Source organism: Equus asinus, chromosome 1 (assembly GCF_041296235.1).
Source record: "Equus asinus isolate D_3611 breed Donkey chromosome 1, EquAss-T2T_v2, whole genome shotgun sequence".
NCBI lineage: Eukaryota > Metazoa > Chordata > Mammalia > Perissodactyla > Equidae > Equus > Equus asinus.
Window position 1 is genome coordinate 173,636,824 of NC_091790.1, and position 20,088 is coordinate 173,656,911.

At 35.1% G+C, this 20,088-nt stretch overlaps 1 protein-coding gene and 1 long non-coding RNA gene across 2 annotated transcripts in view; both read left to right on the forward strand.

The window, feature by feature from the left end:
* CAPZA2 (capping actin protein of muscle Z-line subunit alpha 2) overlaps positions 1–20,088 on the forward strand; it is a 58,205-nt gene that overhangs the window by 23,280 nt on the left and 14,837 nt on the right. Inside the window, exons 2-4 of the mRNA XM_014838344.3 lie at positions 11,677–11,740; positions 15,817–15,868; positions 17,343–17,406. Of these exons, the coding sequence (XP_014693830.1) occupies positions 11,677–11,740; positions 15,817–15,868; positions 17,343–17,406 (180 nt within the window). The remainder of the gene's footprint in view (positions 1–11,676; positions 11,741–15,816; positions 15,869–17,342; positions 17,407–20,088) is intronic.
* Positions 799–4,579, forward strand: LOC123282292 (uncharacterized). Its single transcript, XR_006522358.2, has 3 exons — positions 799–925; positions 2,209–2,276; positions 4,502–4,579. It is a non-coding gene; the product is annotated as an uncharacterized lncRNA (long non-coding RNA).

Here is a 20,088-nt window from a genome sequence, read left to right on the forward strand (position 1 = left end):
AGTGGGTGGGTTATAAGAGCTAGAAAGTGGCAGAAAGAGTAAAAAGGTAAAAGCCATTATTTGAGTGCTTACTCTGTGCCAAGCATTTTTCTAAGCGTATTATCTCATTTACTGCAAGTGAGAAAACTGAATTTTATTTGCTTATGGTCATACAGGTAATAGACAGTAGAGCTGTAGTCTGAGTCCATTCAGTCTTATTTTAGTTTGTGCTGTTAACAATTACATTTTACAGGCTTCAGATATGGAAAAGCCTTGTATGTTATGCTAAGGACTTTGGACTTTATCTTATTGGCAGTGGGGAACCATTGGATGCTTTTAAGCAGAAAAAAATGTGATGAGAATTTGCACTGAAGTATATCAATCAGTGGCAGGGTGGAAAATGAATTTTAGGGAAAGATGAGACTAGAGGCAGGGCAACTATTGTAACAATCCAGAAACAAAGTGTTTGGGTTTGAATGGAATGGAATCAAAGAAAAGGGAATTGGATTTGAGCAAGAGAGACAAACACCCGTTCATCATATGACTGACTAGGAGAGAGGAAAAAATGTGGAATGATTTCTAAGTGATTCCAGTAATTAAGAACAGAAGGGAGTTGGGTTGGGGGAGATAGACTGAGGTATCTTTGAGGCATTTTGATGGAGATTTCTAATAAATAAGTTACACTTAGAAAAATAAATCTTGATCTTGAGAGAGGTTGTGATAGGAGGTATATAGATTTGAGAGCTATTGTTACGGGATGATTATAGATGCAGCAGAAGTAGATGAGATTACCCAGAGATTTCTTTTGTTCCCAACCTGTTTTCTGAACCATCATAGAAAGATTATGCTGTATTGGGAGGCTGCTCTATGAAAAGCCTTGGACTTCATCTGAAGACTTGGTTCAAATCCCAGTTCTGGATCTCTGTTTCTCCTTCATCAATAGAAGGTAATAACAGCTATCTCAGAGAGTAATTATAGATAATATCCTGTTTTATCTAACAGAGGCGAGAGTTTTAAAAAGTTAAGAAATGATATATTTCATCTCCCTTAATTTACCTATAAAAAATGGTGGTTTATAGATGTTAAAAAAATCAACACTTGAGTACAGATCATTTGTCTTAGCTGAGATAAAAACCCAGATCTTAAACTGCATGTTGCCCCCATACAGCTAGGAGGAAACTAGCGTTTTCCTCCTGTGTTGCTATCGCTGGTTTTTGAGGTGAGCGGAGTCAAACAGAGAGGGAAGGGATGGCTTCCAAGTGAGGAGAAAGGATGTCAGTATGTGGGAAGTGAATGCACTGCAAACAACACAGAAAGTGTGAGCATACGCCATCTTTGTGCCACTGTAGGGCATAAGGAAACTAACATGTAATGTGAAAATGTCTGTGTTCCAGAGCTGTTTTTAAGAATATTGGAACTATACTATTGCAAGTATACTTGTTATCTACTACTATTACTGCTAATAATAATAGCCAGTATTATTTATTCACCCAAGTTTCACGTAGCTACTGAGTAGTGGAGATGAAAACCCAACCCAGTCAGTCTGGCTCCAGAGATCATGAACTGTACTGCTTCCTTATATTAGCATAAGTTTTTGTGGTTTTTTATTTTCCTTTTTTTTTTTGAGGAAGATGAGCCCTGAGCTAACATCTGCTGCCAATCCTCCTCTTTTCGCTGAGGAAGACTGGCCCTGAGCTAACATCTGTGCCCATCTTCCTCTGCTTTATATATGTAGTACGCCTACCACAGCATGGCTTGCCAGGTGGTGCCATGTCTGCACCTGGGATCCGAACCCTTGAACCCCGGGCCGCCAAAGCGGAACATGGAAACAACCGCTGCGCCACCGGGCTGGCCCAGTTTTTGTGGTTTTGACTGTAGGTTATTTGAAAATTATTTGAAAATTAACAACCTACATAAAGAATTGCATCAGTGTTAATTCTAAGAATGTTCATTTCATTGAAAACACTACATTCTCAGACCATTCTAACAAAATGAGAGTTTATTTATGCTTATAGATTTATTCAACAGTTGAATCTACTGAGTGCAGAGGCAGCAGGGATCCTGCCTTGAAGGGAGATTGAATGTTTATTTGTTCAACAAATATTTGAGAGCCTGCCATTTGCTAGGCACTATTCTCAGCACTCAGATTCAGCAGCAGTATGTAGGCAAAAGTCTCTTCCCTTTCTGATTTTCTTTTTCTTTTTCCTCCGAATTTCTTTTTTTCCCCAGACTTAATTAATGCTAGACATTTGGGATTTTGGAAGCAGAGAAGATGGAAACTTAGCCAATTTTTTTAAGTAAGTTCAATAGGAGATTTTAATGTAATTTTCTGAAAACAGATTCTAACGTATTTGCCCATAACATGGTGAAGACAACTATAGTATATTTACAGGAATTTTGTTTTGTATTAAGTAACTCTTTCAGCTGTTATTTAAAAAAAAATTTTTTTTTAGTTCATAATAGTTTACATGAATGTGAAATTTCATTCGTACATTATTTCTTGACTGTCACCACATAATTGCTTCCCTTCACTCCCTGTGCCCACCCCCTATCTCCCTTCCCCTGGTAACCACTGAACTGTTTTCTTTGTCCATGTGTTTGTTCATATTCAGCATATGAGTTAAATCATCTGGTGTTTGTCTTTCTCAGTCTGGCTTATTTCACTAAGCGTAATTCTCTCCAGGTCCATCCATGTTGTTGCAAATGGGATGCTTTTGTCTTTTTTATGGCTGAGTAGTATTCCATTGTGTGTGTGTGTGTGTGTGTGTGTGTGTGTGTGTGTGTGTGTGTATATCTCCCATCTTATTTATCCAATCACCAGTCGGTGGGCACTTGGATTGGTTCCGTGTCTTGGCTATTGTGAATAGTGCTGCAGTGAACATACAGCTGCATATGTTACTTTGGATTGTTGATTTCAAATTGTTGGGGTAGATACCCAGTAGTGGGATAGCTGGGTTGTATGGTACTTCTTTTTTTTTTTTTTAAAGGGAAGATTAGCCCTGAGCTAACTGCTGCCAATCCTCCTCTTTTTGCTGAGGAATACTGGCCCTGAGCTAACATCCATGCCCATCTTCCTCTACTTTATATGTGGGATGCCTTCCACAGCATGGTGTACCAAGCAGTGCCATGTCCGCACCCAGGATCCGAACTGGTGAACCCCAGGCTGCCAAAGTGGAACGTGCACACTTAACCGCTGCGCCACTGGGCCGGCCCCAGGATAGCATCTCTTATTGCTGCCTACTGTTATTGTTGAATATTCAGAAATTCCTTGAGGAAGTTACATTCTTGTGATTATTACCTGAATGATGACTGCTAAATTCTGTTAGACACTTTTCAGAAGGCTTTTTGGAATTTATTAAAATGTGTAACTTGTTTTATCATATCCCTGGCTGAAATAAAGAAGTAACTCATATTTTAAAAATAGTACTGAATATACAAGACACTTTTTCTTTTTTCTTTTGTTTATTTATTTTGCTCCAGTGGGGAAAAGAAGTACATTTTAACAGATACTATTGGGATGTTTTATTTATCCATACGATAATGTAATAAATGGATCTCCATCCCACATCACACACAGAAATTAGTCCCTGGTGGATTAAAGACCTAAATGCAAAAAGCAAAACTTTAAAGTTAGAAAAAATATAGGAGAAAATCCCCACAACCTCAGGGTAGAGAAGGAATTTTTTTTTTCCTACTCTCTAAATACTTTAGTGTGTTTAGGACTTTCTCTTACATGAGCACAGTACAATTATCAAAATCAAGAAATTAAACATTGTTGCAACACTATTATCTACTCTACAGACTCTGTTCACGTTTCACCAGTTGCTTCTCCAGGATCCAATTCAGGATCACACTGAATTTTGTTGTACTGTCTCTTTGATCTTTAATATGGAACAGTTTCTCAGCAGTGTTTGTCTTTCATGACCTTAATGCTTCTGAAGAATACAGACTAGTTATTTTGTACACTCTCAATTTCGGTTTGTTTCGCCATTTCCTCATGATTAGATTCAGCCTGTGAATTTTGGGCACAGAAGTGATGTTGTGTCCTCAGTGTATCCTATTAGGAGGCACGTGCTGTCAGTTTTTCCTGTTACTTCTGATAACTTTGATCATTTGGCAAAGGTAGTGGGTGGCAGGTTTCCTCAATGTAAAATTACTATTAATCCCTTTGTAATTAAATATCATGTGGAAAGATACTTTCAGACCATGTAAATAGTGGGTAAAAGTGTGGTGAAACGACAGTAGGATATTTACATGGTCCTGTTGTTTTGCATACTTTTACCCGCTAATTTTGGCATCCATTGATGACTTTTGCCTGCAGCAGTTACTGTGGTGGTCACCCAAGGTGATTTTCTAATCATTGGTTCTTCATTTATTAGTCGAAATTCTACCATAATGAAGAGCTTTCCCTTTTCCCTCATTTGTTCATTCATTTCTTTATGTTAATAAGGACTCGTGGATTCTTATTTTATTCTGTTACTATTCCTTACTATCATTATTTAATTTGTTGCTTAAATTGTAGAATGCTTTTTGTTTTACAAAAAAAGAGAAGAAAGCCCATAAGAAAACTGCAGAAAAAAAGTTTGACAGTGAGTAAGTACTTTTATGTCATCTCAGACACTTGGTGGGCAGAAGTTGTTTTTCCCTGGGGTTTATGTATGCTAACATTTTTGACATTCTTTTGAGTACGCTACTTTATCTTCTGTATAAGTAATTTCATAGTCAATTGTGGTATATATTTTATACAAAATGATGTTTGGAAGGGCCAGCCTGGTGGCGTAGTTGTTAAGTTCATGCGCTTCACTTCAGCAGCCAGGGGTTCACATGTTTGGACCCAGCCCAGACCTACCACAGCTAGTCAAGCCGTGCTGTGGCGGCATCCCACATAAAATAGAGAAAGATTGGCAGAGGTGTTAGCTCAGCGACAGTCTTCCTCAAGCAAAAAGAGAAAGTTTGGCAACAGATGTTAGCTCAGGGCCAATTTTCCTCACAAAAACAAAAAGACAAAAAAAACCAAAAAACAAAAAAAATTGATGTTTGGATCCAAGAGAAAGAAAAGAAAAAATGTAGCTCTTTCAGTTTTTAAGCTCAGGTTAATACCTTAAGCTCTACATTAGTAGGTTAACTTTTTTAAACTGTACTTCTTGGTGCTATTTTTCTGGGATATGCCTGTCAGCTGCTAATAGCATACACTACATAGCATAGATAAGAGTTACTCTCTCATATAGGCATAGCTTCCCAACAAAACCAAGGCGCCTCCCCCCGAAAATCTAGAATTGCAGCTTAGGAATACAATAAAAGTAAGAATTCTTGCCAGAATCTGACCCCAATTTAGAGGGGCTTCACTTTGAATAAAATCACATGGAGGAAGATGGTGGTTAATGCAGAAGATTTAGCAGTGGGCCCAGGAATGTATCTATTCATTCACTGGGCTCTTCCAACAAAGCTGTACTATTCACAGGGGTAAATAAAGTATAGCTCCGTGTGTACTAGAGAAACTTTGAGGAAATATGTTTTCGATTATTTTAGATCTATTCTGCTCTTGGGACCTCTTCTTGTTAACTTGTACGACCTTTTTTCTTTCTTGGATTTAGAAGTGGGCTAGAATAAATAATTTTTTTTTTCTTTAAAGATTTTATTTTTTCCTTTTTCTCCCCAAAGCCCCCCAGTACATAGGTGTATATTCTTCGTTGTGGATCCTTCTAGTTGTGGCATGTGGGATGCTGCCTCAGCGTGGTTTGATGAGCAGTGCCATGTCCACGCCCAGGATTCGAACCAACGAAACACTGGGCCGCTTTCAGCGGAGCACGCGAACTTAACCACTCGGCCACGGGGCCAGCCCCTAGAATAAATAATTTTTTAAATTAAAAAAGAAGTTAGGAAGGATGGATGTAGGGAAATGTTGAGGCTATAGCAGTGTTTAAATACTGTGATAGTTGAACGATTTCTTAGGAAGACAGTCAAGCCTTTACTGTGACAGACAACGCTTGCTTTGTTGTAGCACCTGAGAAATCAAAAAATCAGATCCTCCTTCTTTGGTGAAATTCACAAAAACCAGATTAAAATAGTTTATGCATACCTGGTATAATCCAAGTGGTGTTTTGGGTTCTCAGCCAGACAGCTCTCATGCCCTCTCAACCCTTGGTGGTACTTCTTTGACCCAGCAGTCACTGAGATATTGTGAGCAGTTCGTTGACTCCTTTTGGTTACTGTATACATGTAGTGCGATAGCAAGGGGAAATAAGTCTATAGGATAAAAATAAAGGTCATTTTTGCTTTCTTGGTGAAAACACAAAATAGAACTGACTAAAATTCTGAATGACATCTCTCTTTTTTGGAAACAGCTAAAATTTTTAAAGCTCAACAGCTAGTTAATTGTATCACTGAATATGCTGGTTATGTATTTATACACACACACACACACACTGCTTACTATCAGTACTTTAATTTTGCCAGCTTTATAGGCAGTGTATGAATCATTTGGAGTGTTAAAAACAATTACCTCAAAATTCTGAAAGCTTTCAAAAGAAATATTTGATAAATTCATCAGCAGATTATCAGGGGTTTTTTTGTGGTAGTAATTAAGACTTGGTTTTAAATGCTTTCTAACAACTTCTTACCTTAATAGAAGGGAGAAGGGCACAGAAGGGAATGAAGGACGTGAAGATATTTACATAATCATAATAGATTCCAGTGTATATTTATCTTGCACTGTCTGCCATACTCCACTCTTGCCTGTTTAAAATTAATTATTTTTTTGTATTTTGCCTTTTCATTTGAATGGTACCTTTAAACATTTTAGAAGAAAATAATTTTGAAAACTCATATATATAAAAGTACCCCCTTGGGTTTCTTTTGATGACTTTCAACACCTGTATAGATTCATGTAACCACTATCAAAATCTAGATATAGCACAGTTCCATTACCCAAAAAAAACTCCCTCATTTTCTTCGTTTTCCTCTTTTCTCACTTTGTATTCACACCCTTCCCCATCCCTCCTCCCAGGAGCTAGCAACCATTTATCTGTTCTCCATTGCTATAATATTCTTTATTTGAGAATGTCATATATGTGGAATCATGCATTATTACTGTGTAACCTTTTGAGACTGGTTTCCTTCTTTCAGAATAAGGCTTTTGAGATTCATCCAAGTTGTGTGTATTCACAATAATTTGTTCCTTTTTGTTGCTGAGTAGTAGTCTATCATGTAGAAACACCATCATTTATTTATCCCTTCACTCATTTGTGGATGTTTGAGTTGTAGATTGTTTCCAGTTTTGAGCAATTATGAGTAGATTTTTGTGTGAACCTAGGTTTGCATTTCTCTAGGGTAGATACCTGAAAGTGGGATTGTTGTGTCATATGGTGTGTGCTTAACTTTATAAGAAATTGCCAAACGGTTTTCCATCCTGGTTGTACCATTTTGCATTGCCACAGCAATATGTGAGAGCTCCAGTTCTGTGTCCTTATTAGCACTTGGTATTATCAGTCTTTTTTATTTTAGCCATTCTGTTAGGTATATAGTAGTATTTCATGACTTCAGTGTTCATTTCCCTAATGATCAATGGTATTGTACATCCTTTTGTGCATTTATCTGTCCTCTGGATATCCTCTTTGGTGAAGTGTCTGTTCAAGTCTTTTGCTTACTGTTTTCTTACTATTAATAGTGTTGAGAGTATATATTCTGGATACAAATCTTTTGTCAGATATGTGATTTGCTAATATTTTCTCCAGTTTGTAGCTTGTCTCTTTATTCTCTTAACAGTGTCTTTAACAGAGCAAAACTTTTTAATTTCAATGAAGTTCAGTTTATCTATTTTTTTAATGCATCATGGTTTTAGTATCATATCTTAAGAATTTTTTGCCTAACCCCAGGTTGTGCTGCCTTTAAAAATTTTTTAAGTTCCATATTTTACATTTAGAGCTATGATCCATTTTGAGGTAGTTTTTGAATAAGGTGTGAAGTTTAGATTGCGGTTCATTTTTTTTGCTCATGGATATCTAATTGTTCAAATAGCATTTGTTGAAAGGATATCGTTTCTCCATGGAATTGCCTTTGCACCTTCTCAGAAGTCTTTGGGCCATATATATTTATATGGGTATGTTTTTGGACTCTCAGTTCTGTTCCATTGGTTATCTGTCCCTTCACTGGTACCACCCTATCTTGATGACTATAGCTTTATATTACATCTTCAAATCAGATAGTGTGAATTCTCCAATTTTGTTCTTTTTCAAAATTGTTTTTGCAATTCTAGTTCATTTGCCTTTATTACTTTCATTTACTATTAAGGGTGTGAAATAGAATATATTTCATTCCTTCTCTTCTTTCATAACCACAATGTTTTTTTTAAATACCATGGTGTGTGTTCATGGTTATTTTGGGCATCAGAGTGATTTTTTTGATCTTGCTTGCATTTAGGGGGAGGGGATGTTAATACATGACCAAAATAATCTGCATTCATTGCATTCTTCAAACATAGGAAAACAATAATATAGAAAGGATATCAGTGTTAGAATCAGCTTGTTGATGTGTATCCAAAAAATCCTGCTAGGATTTTCATTGAGCCTCCATTGAATCTGTAGAATAGTTTGGGGAAAATTATTATATTTACAGTATTGGGTCGTCCCATCCCTGAACATAAAATCTCTCTTTATTTATTTAGCTCTTCTTTGATTTCTTTTCACCAGTATTTTGTGTAGTTTTCAGCATACTAGCCCTGCACATATTTTATTAGATTTATACATAAGTATTCTATAGGTGGGTTTTGGGGTTTTGTGTTTTATTTTTTTCTTTATTTATCTTTTTTGAGGAAGATTAGCCCTGAGCTAACATCTGCAGCCAATCCTCCTCTTTTTGCTGAGGAAGACTGGCCCTGAGGTAACATCTGTGCCCATCTTCCTCTACTTTATATATGTGGGACGCCTATCACAGCATGGCTTGCAAAGTGGTGCCATGTCTGCACCCAGGATCTGAACTGGCGAACCCTGGGCTGCTGAAGCAGAACATGCGCACTTAACTGCTGCACCACCAGGCCGGCCCCTTTTTTTTGTTTTAGATCTTTGATGATTTTTCATTGTAAACAATCATGTTGTCTGCAAATAGAAAGTCTTATTTTATTTATGAAATGCCTTTCATTTCTTTTTCTTACCTTACTGCACTAAGACCTCAGCATAGGTCTTAGTGGTGAGAACAGACATTCTTGTCTTGTTCCTGATTTTAGAGGGAAAGCATTCAGTCTTTGACCATTAAGGATGATGTTAGCTGTAGGCATTTGGAGCTATTTTTTGTCAGATTAAAGACATTCTCTTCTTAGTTTGCTAAGAGTTGTTATCATGTTTGGTTGTCGAATGTTATCAAATTTTTCTGCGTCTATTGAGACGATCCAAGGTTTTTCATCTTTAATCAGTTGATATTGTGAATTCCTGTCGCTGATTTTCAAATATCAAAACAGCCCTACATTTCCAGGATAAACCCCACTTGGTCTTGGTGTGTTATCTATATATTGCTGGATTCAATTTGTTAATTTTTTTTTAAAGATTTTATTTATTTCTTTTCCTTTTTCTCCCCAAAGCCCCCCGTACATAGTTGTATATTCTTCGCTATAGGTCCTTCTAGTTGTGGTATGTGGGACGCTGCCTCAGCGTGGTTTGATGAGCAGTGCCATGTCCGCGCCCAGGATTCGAACCAGCGAAACACTGGACCGCCTGCAGCGGAGTGCGCAGACTTAACCACTCGGCCATGGGGCCAGCCCCTCAATTCGTTAATATTTTATTGAGGATTTTTGCTTCTATGTTCATGAGAGATTTTGAGTGTTTCTTGTAATACTTTACTCTTTGGTATAGGATGATGCTGTTATCTTAAAATTAGTTGAAAAGTGTTCACTTCTGTTTTCTGGAATAATTTGTGTAGAAGTGATATCATTTCTTCCTTAAATGTTTGGTGTAAGAAAACCGATAGTTTTATTTGGTGGAAGGCTGTTAACAACAAATGCAATTTCTTAATAAATCCAGGACTGTTGAGGTTATCTATTTCTTCTTGAGTGAACTTTGGTTTTTGTGTCTTTCAAGGAATTTGTTTCACTTGAGTTGTTGCTATTGACATTTTAAATATCAAAAAAGTTTATATTGAGGCAGTCGTTCCATGGCTACGCTATCACATTCTGCCATGTTCCTCTTTTGGTGGGAGAGTTTTACCCATTCTACTAGAACTGTTTTCAATCTGAGAAGCAGTATAATATAGTGAATAAAAGTGTAGATTCAGGAATCAGACTGACAGTTACTGAACCTCTTCTGCTTCAGTTGCCTCATCTAAAAAATGTGCAAATATAATAGTAACTACTTCATAGGGTTGTTGTGAAGAGTAAATGACATAATCCATGTAAAGTGCTTGGTAAACACTAGTTTAAATAATCTCATTTTTGTTATATCTTCATCATTATTATCTCTCAGTGGTATCCAGCAACAAGCATAGATTTTGCCTCAAGCTTTGAGTAATCCAGACTACAGAGAGTTTCTTTTCGTTTTAAATTGACATTTTCTAAAAATCTTTTTAAGGCCATGTCACATATGTGGCCTCTAACTGGAAACATCTTCATTATAGCTATATATACCTCTTTTTCAGCTCTCTTCTCTGAAAACCATGTGTGTACTTAGATGCATGCACACACACATAACGTATATACACAAACAGACATAACTGTTTCCTTTTTGTTCCATTATTTTTAGTTTCCACATCAGAGCAATGACAGGGCTAGTAATAAAGTGGGAAATATGAAAATAAGTCAAGGCTTTTGTTTTTGCTAACAGTGGTTCCTTAATTCAGCAAATAGTTGGAAATGTATTAAAAATCACCTGAAAAGCTTGTTTAATAGTGTTTCCTGGGCCTCATTTCCAGTCTTAATTCATTCGGTCAGGATGGGGCCCATGAAGGTGCATTTCTGACAAGGTCACTGATGCTGCTTCTGCTTGTTCAAGGAGTACACGTGCAGGAACGCTCCCTCAGCGTCATCAGAGGTTATTGTGTAGTTGTTGGAACACTGCTATAAACACTCAAGAATTCTTCACTAAACTATAATATTGGGCATTTCACTTAACCTCTCAGATATACTTTCATTAGTGATTAATCTCTTTATCAAACATAGCCTTTATTCTCCTAAAATATGCCTGTCAGTACACCTGTTGAGATTTTAGCTCTTACTTATCTTTCAATTAAAATGTCTTAAGATCCATCCAGTAAGGTCTCATGTTAAAAAAAACTATAATGTAGACCTTTCTTCCCCTCTTTCTTTCTACATTTTTCACTGATTTGTGACTTTATAGACATAAATATATCTTTTCTTCATTGTACCTAAATGCATATTATTTCTTTACACATACAAATTTTCTTGATTGATAATTCTTTTCCATTTTAGTTTAAAAGAAAAATTTGCTTATAAGAAAATGTTTCTATGTTGGCAGCTGTGAATCCTTAAATGCATTAATTGTATATTTAATATACATTCAGCCTATACATTGTGATTATAGTAAATGATTAAAACAGTAATAACTTAAGATGTTTGAGTGAAGAAGAGTCACTGTCTTTAAAATCCTCTCAAACCATTTTCAGTAGAACTTTGAAGTAGTATAATTTTGCATGTTTTTTGGTTGTTTTAGCAGAGGCCTATACTATGGAACATTTATATCTTCCTTTCTATTTTAGGTGCGTATAGCAGCAAAATTCATCATTCATGCCCCTCCTGGAGAATTTAATGAGGTGTTTAATGGTGAGTATTTAATTCATAACACTAAGGCTTGATATATCAAGCACTCCTTTTTTAAAGAATAAATTACATAACCAAAATAACTAAGCTAAGGGGAGTATGCAGGAAAATCTGGATTTTGTAATAGCTAGAATATAATGTATTTATGATATATATGATAATTGTGTTTGAGTAAATTAACCTTCTTGAAAGAATAATATTGTGTAACAAGACAAAATTCTAACTATTTTTTTGGAATTGTGACATGAATTTTTGTATTTCTTTTCAAGAAAAACCTACCAGATTAATATGAACAGCAAAAAAAGGTGGAAAAAACATTGTTTCACCATACTCAGAAGATGACAGCACATGTAAAAATTTGTTATTTAAATTATATCTCATAAATTAATTCACAGTATGCCTTTCTTTAAACCTCACTGGCAGGCATTTTTTTTTTTTTTTTTTTTTAAGATTTTATTTTTTTCCTTTTTCTCCCCAAAGCCCCCTGGTACATAGTTGTATATTCTTCGTTGTGGGTCCTTCTAGTTGTGGTATGTGGGACGCTGCCTCAGCGTGGTTTGGTGAGCAGTGCCATGTCCGCGCCCAGGACTCGAACCAACGAAACACTGGGCCGCCGGCAGCGGAGCGCGCGAACCCAACCACTCGGCCACGGGGCCAGCCCCGCATTTTTATAATTATAATTATTCACTCATAGACCAGAAATTTAAACTTTTATACAGTCTCCTGTTTGCTGTAAAAACTGTAACAATAGCTTCTCTTTAACAGTAAGAATGACATGGTTAAAACAGTCGCCAGGAAGATGGCCTGTGGTGATGTTTTTATAAAACTTTTCTTAAGTAGTTTTAAGAATAAACCACCAGAAGTACTTTAAATGTGTTATTTCTACTTCAAATGTATTTATTTTTTTACCTTTACCATGTCTTAAATTAAAACTAATTTACACAGGACTCTTTTAATTTCATTTTTCATAACCTTTTACTCCAGAGTAAACTATTTAAACAGGTTTTTAAGAAGTTTAGGCACTCATTTTCATTCAAAGTGTAAGATATAGTGGAATCTCACCTCAGAAAAGATTAGGTTTGAAAGTCAAAAAAATGAGGCAAAATTGTATAAAGTGAAAATCACCCTTGAAAATCCCTTAAATCGTTCACAAACTATAATATATGATTTAGTACGTACAGTTACATATGGTAATTCTTATGTATTTAAGTATTTAACACTGAGCTACACTTAGAGGAAGAATGGCAAGTCTACATTGTATAAAATCTAGAATAAAATAATTCTGCCTTTTTAGGTAAATATAAAATCTCAAGTAGTGAATTGGGAAGTTGGGGAGAATTCAAACATATTTGTGCTTCCTGCACGGTTTAACTTCTGTTTTAATATTCAGCCTCTGTAACCTAACTGTGTGTTAACACACTTGATGGTTGGGGCATTAAAGAATAGAGAGTCTCCTTTCCTTAGGCTTGTAAGTTGGCTTGTAACTTAACTTGCTGATGGTGAAACTGCACTGATGTCAGTGGCCCCCAAACTCCTGTACGGTTCATAGAGCCAAGAATAAATTATAATTCTAAGAAAAGTTTTTCGCTTTCTGTTCTACCCTGAATTAAATGCCCTACAAATTTGTTGACCAGAAAAGTCCTAAAAGAATGTCTGAGCCCTAGAAATTGCTTTTCTAAGTCTCACTGGAAATCGATGTTGAAGTGTTAGGTTCTGTGTTGAGGTATATAAAATTGGGCATTCAGGATGACCCTTTCAGTAGGCCTGGGGTGGAGAGTGAACTGTGGAGTAGAAGTGGGATATGAGTTTTAAACTGAGAAAAGGGTATTTGAATTAAAAAGGAATTCAATATTTGGGGGTAATCGCATATGAATTTGATTATTTTCGCTGCTATTTTAGTTAATAACATTGACATCATAATGATTTCAAGAGAAGCCACAAATTTTAGAATTTTGTTGTTAGTGCTGTTGAGTTGTTCTGTCTCCTAGGATCCTGTGTACAGGAGAGCTGAACCCTGCCCATTCTTTTTGCATCATACTCTCTCTCTCATCTTCGGGTTTTATCAGATAAGATTCCCTTGCTATTCATAGGGATTTCGTGGGCTTTTTTTCTAAAGTGGGTGGACAGGTCCTTCTTTCCTAGTTTGTCTAGTCTGGAAGCTCTGCTGAAATCTGTCCACCATGGGTGACCCTGCTGGTATTTGAAATACTGATGGCACAGCTTTCAGCATTACAACACCACCCAGCCGCCAATGGGTAGTGTGATCCTGACCGGGAAATGAACCCTGGCAGCAGCAATGAGAGCGCCAAATCTTAACCACTAGACCACCAGAGCTGGCAATTTTAGAATTGCAAAGTCGTAAAATCTTGTCAGTTGAGTGGTTCCCAAATGCTCTCCTAGACTGGCTACGTTAGAATCATTGAAACATAGATTTTTGGTCTTCATTCTTAGAAAACTGATTTGGTAGATCTAGGCTAGAGCTCTGAAATATATACCTTTTTTTTTTTTAAAGCCTCCCACTCACCACCTTATAGTTCTGATGTGTAGCCTGTCTTGGAACCACAGCCTAATCTGTTCTTAAGAGTAGTAGTTTATTTTATTCAAATTCTTCTCTGTCTTTCTATTTGTTCTACTGTACTCTGCTTATGATAAAAGAATGAACTTTTTTTTCATAGTAAAGCTAACTGGATCAACTAGATCCTGCTTTTAAATTATTTTTCCATTTAGAACTGGAAAAGATAGACTACCATGCAAGACCACTCACTGTGCAATACCACTCACTGTTAATGATTGTGTTTCAAATATTAAAGTGAAAGAATCATATTTATCAAATAGAACTTACCAGTTTGCTTTGTGAGTTAGGGATAACTATAATTGTAAATGTATTCTTTAAAATAATTTTTTACATAGAAGCTTCCATTGTTTAAAATCAGTTAATTTAGAAATCAAATTAGTATTATTTTAGTGGTCACAAAAGAGATTGTTTTTTAAATTGGGGCCTACTACTGAAAACAGGTGTGTAAATAGACAATATTTTTTCTTTTGGAATAGTTTTATTATTTGTAAAAGTGATTTATAGTCATTCTAAAATTTTCAAAGTGCAAAAAAGAACCTAAAAATCACACAAAATTCTACCCTCTAGTTCTCCACTGTTTGAATGAAATACTTCCAACATCTCTCAGTTTAGACACATATGTCTAACTTTATATAACTAGGATAATACTGTACATGCTGAGTTTTCCTCCTCTTGTTTATTTTATTATGAATGTATTTCCATGTTGATAAATACATGTCTACATTATTTGTAATGGCAGCCCAGTTTTATACTTGTTATAAGGACTAGAGTCTGTTTGTATCATATTTAACCTGTTTCTTGATAGCAGATGCTTAGGTTATTTGTATTATTTTCATTTCATGAAAAAGATAGGATACATTGTTGTATGTACTTTATGATAGCAACTGTATAAAAATATTCAGATGCCTAGGAAAAATAATGAAGGAAAATATACTAAGACTAGAATAGAATTTTTTGTTTTTTGGAAATTATGTGATTCCTTTTTCCTTTACAAAGTGCTTGGATTTTCTAATAAAAATTTGTTTGAACATGAGCTGTGTGAGGACAGAAATGCCTCCATCTGTACTCTGTTCACAAGCTGTTTCTTGTTTGATCACTTTTTCTATAGAGCAAATTTATTTGAAGCTGATGATAGTATTGTCAACTAAGAGACAATAGTGCTAAATCTTTTATAGATCTTATCACACTATCTTTTTGGTATAGTTTATCTCCACTTTACTTCTTTGGAGATACAGTACAGTCTGCCTGCATTGACTATTAAGGGTATAAATAGTGTGTTTTTCTATTTCCTTCTCTGTCCCATTTCCTAACCAAAATCTTTTTTTTCTTTTCATTAACACCATGGTGTGTTTTGTGGTTATTTTGATCATCAGAGTGGTATTTTGATCTTGCGTACATGTGGTGGGGAGGTTTTAATACATGACCAAAATAACCTGCATTCATTACGTAGAAATTTCAAACATAGAAAAATAGTAATGTAGAAAACATAATATTTGTTTTGCAGATGTTCGGTTACTGCTCAATAATGATAATCTTCTCAGGGAAGGAGCAGCCCAGTAAGTATTATATTATACAATACTTATTATATATTAAGGTGGCATGGGAAAAAATGTTTAAAATGCCTGAAATAGATATTTGCACATCAAGTTCAAATATGTATAATTATCTATATGTCCTAGGCTAGAGGAGAAATATTTTTGATCACAGAGTGACATATGGACACAATTATAACATGAAATTCTCTATTCATTGTGTGTGTTTGGCAGTGGCTTATATGGTCAATACAGTCATGCACCACATAATGACGTTTCGGTCAACAATAAACCACATACGCAATGGTGATCCCATAAGATTAGTACCATATAGCCTAGGTGTGTGGTAGGCTATATCATCTGGGATTGTCTAAGTACACTCTGATGTTCACACAAGGATGAAATCGCCTAATGATGCATTTCTCAGAATGTCTCCCTGTCATTAAGTGACACATGACTGTTCTTTACTCATATGAGAGTATGGAGAGAGGCTTTATTCTTGAACCCATCTCGTCACCATTTCCTAGTTCAGACTCAGCAGTTCTAACATGGACGTTTGCCTAAGGATAGCCTAATTGCTGTTTCTGGCTCTAGTTGTTCCACTTCCCAATTGTCAAACTAATCTTCTTTAGAAGTAATTCTAGGTTCTCCTTTCTCTAAAAGTCTCTGTGATTCTGCTTTGCCTCCCAAGTGAAGTAACTATTGCGTCATTCAGCCTCTTTTAGTTCAATTCAGTAAATATAACCCAACACCTGCTATGTGCCAGGCATTGAGCTTGGCTCTCTCTGTGACTTTGGACCTAACCTGTCTTCTCATTTGTTTTGCTCATCCTAGTCCCTCTAATTGAAATATTCATTTCTTCCCAACCCCCTAATTTCTACAAGACCAGAGAGCCTACCCATTATTTCAGGGCCATTTCTCAGTATCATATCCATTCTGGAATCACTCCTTATTCTCTTTTCTTCTTACCCTTGCCTTAACAGGATGTGATTAAAAATGTATATATATTCTCCATGGTGCTTTATTGATTATTCTCTTATGGTACTTTCTACTTTGTGTTACGGGTATCTTTATTATCTCTCCTACTCTGCTGTAAACGCTTTGATCATAGTATCTATCTGATGACTCTTTCCATCTCACAGCACCTGCTCTATCTCCTTGAATGTTGTATGCTAAATATATACTTGAATAATTTGTTATATAGCTTACAGATGGCTAACCTTTACTTTCAAGGTTTTGAATGAAAAGATCAATTATATTTACTGATTTAATTTTCTTTTGCTAAACATTAAAAGCTGGAAATCACTCATCAGTTTTTAAAATAGCCATATCTATATAATATGTATAATTAATATATTAAGATCAATAATGGGGAATTATAATTTTGTTTAACTTGCCATGTGCAGTATAGGAGACTTTTATCGACAAATGAATCGTTTGTGATTTTTTAAGCCCATTAAATATGTAATTTTAAGTAATTGGCCTTTTTCTTTTTTAGTGCATTTGCACAGTATAACTTGGACCAGTTCACTCCAGTAAAAATTGAAGGTTATGAAGATCAGGTATGTTTTACATAAACACAAGCTCTGGCTGTTCTTTATCTCATTTATAATGGTTGATGTATCCTGTAAGAATTATGAAGTGGTGTGTTTAAAGATAAAAAAGTGTTCATTTTAATCATAGCCAGTTATGGGCTACTTCATTTCTTTTGTTGAGACCAATAATACTATTAGCAGAAAGTCCCTTTTGGAAGTATTCGAATGTAATTCTTTTAAGATTTTAGAAAATAATTGCTTTAAATCTACTTTCTTGTTTTTTATAGGGAAAAATCAATCCTATATTAATCCAAAATCTAAAATATATGTTAGTAAGATTTATATCATAATTTGGTTGCTCTGGAATTCTACAGTGCTTCGTGTGAGTAACTTAGCATTTAGTAAATATTAAATCTTTTCTTTCCAAAGTGCAAGTTAGAATTGCTAAGCTAAGCTAAGCTAAGAAAAGCCACAAAAAGTTACTTACGTTCTTATTTTTTATTTTTTTGGTTTAGAGTTATAAATAATTGAACACTATTAATTCGTGTTGTGTTTACATGAAACACAATTTATATAAAAAATATGAAAAAGGAACTAGTAGGTAGAGCATAAAAAAGTGGTAACAATTAGTTCTTAGTGGCTAATTATATCAAATTTGCATTTGACATTATTCATTATGTAATATGTAGTCTTGTAGTTACAGGGGAAAGAGACTAGACAGAAGATGACTTGTAACTGAAGGGAAAACATAAGCTTATATATATAGATATGCATGTGTGTATACGCATGTATATATAAAGCTTTATAATTTTTTGTTTTGTGAATCTCCTAAATTTATTTTCTTTCTCTCTTGGGAGATTTGGGTTTTTTGAATTTTTTTTTTAATGTTATAAGCAATGCTGTATTGAACATCTCTGTACCTCTGGGCACATTGACTGTTGTTTTCTTAAGATAAATCAGTCCCTAAAAAGAAGATTCGCTGGCTCCAGGAAATACATCTTTAAAAAATGTTAGATAGCTTCCAAATTCATTTTACAATCCTAGTATAATTTTAATACTTAATAAAGATAAAAGAAAAAACACGAACTCTACACTAATCTTACATATGACTATAGATTTAAAAACTTTAAATAGGTATTAGCAAGTAGAATCTAGAAATATATTAAAAGAATAATATGCCAAGAGTAAAATAGACTTTATTACAGGAATGCAAGAGTGGTACCCTGTAAGGCAATATATCGGTCTTATCTATTAACCAACAAATCAAAGAGAAAAACCTTATGATACATCAGTTGGCAGTGAAAAGGGACTTGAAAATCCAGCAGCCAGTCCTCATTACAAAAACCTTAAATAAAATAGGGATAGAAGAGAGGTTCTTAACTATAATGGACTGTTTAGCAAAAAGTAATAGTAAGTATCATAAACTACAAACACTAAAGTAATTTTACTTAGAAAATTAGCCAAGTATGTCTACTAATCACCATTATCGTTTATCATAAATGAAGGTGTAGAAAATACGAAAAGAGAACGAGAACTTTTAAAGCTTTGGAAAAGAAGAGAAAACTCTTGGGTGATATGATTATATCTTTAGAAATACTGAGAGAGACTAGTAAAATTAACCTCCCAACCGAAAAAACCTACTAGACTTAGAATAATTTTGTGAGATGGCTGAATTTAAGGTAAGTATACAAAACTCGTTAACTTTTCTCTATCACAGCAAGTAAGTAAACTAGAAACAGTTGGAGTGGGAGGAGTTCCATCTTAAAATAGTGGTAAAACTAAACATTAACCTGGGAATAACCTTACCGAGAAAGGCATAGGATTGTGAAGAAAATGGCTATTGTCTTCGTAAAACACATTAAACAGGATCTGAACAATGAAAAGGCATACCACATTCCATTTTAAGGTAGAAAGTTAAATTATTTAAAAATTAAAATATGGGGCTGGCCCAATGGCCGAGTGGTTGAGTTCCTGTGCTCTGCTTTGGCGGCCCAGGGTTTTGCTGGTTCAGATCCTGGGCGTGGACATGGCACCACTCATCAGGCCATGCTGAGGTGACGTCCTACATGCCACAACTAGAAGGACCCACAACTAAAATATCCAACTATGTACTGGGGGACTTTGGGAAGAAGAAGGAAAAAACTAAAAATTAAAAAATTAAAATATGAATTTAATGCAATTTGATTAGAATCCTGATAGTTTTTTTAATTGGTCAAAATTTTCGTAAAGTTTATGTGAAAAAATACATGCTTGAAAAAAACCAAGAAAAATGTAAGAACAATAAGAATAGTGAGAGAGAAAATTACCTTACTAAATAGCAGAAGATGCTTATAACCAATGTAAAGTCAAATCAGGTGGTATTGTATAGAGTAGGCAATAGATCAGTAGAGCAGCGTATAGAACCAGAATTTAGTCCCAAAGAGTAAAAATTTTTATACAGGACAAGGTTATAATTTAGACAGACATATAATAAAAGATAGTGGCACAACTGGTTTCTATCAAGAAGAAAGTTAAGTTAGACCTCTCTCTCATACAATATACAGAAATAAATTTCAGGTGGATTAAAAATTTGTAAAGTGACTAAAATTGTAGGAGAAGAGTGTACATGTACAATATAAGGGCAGGGGAGACCATCTGAAATAAGACTGGAAACCCTGAAATTGTAAAAGAAAAGATGGACATTTTACTATATAATAATTGTTTTAACTG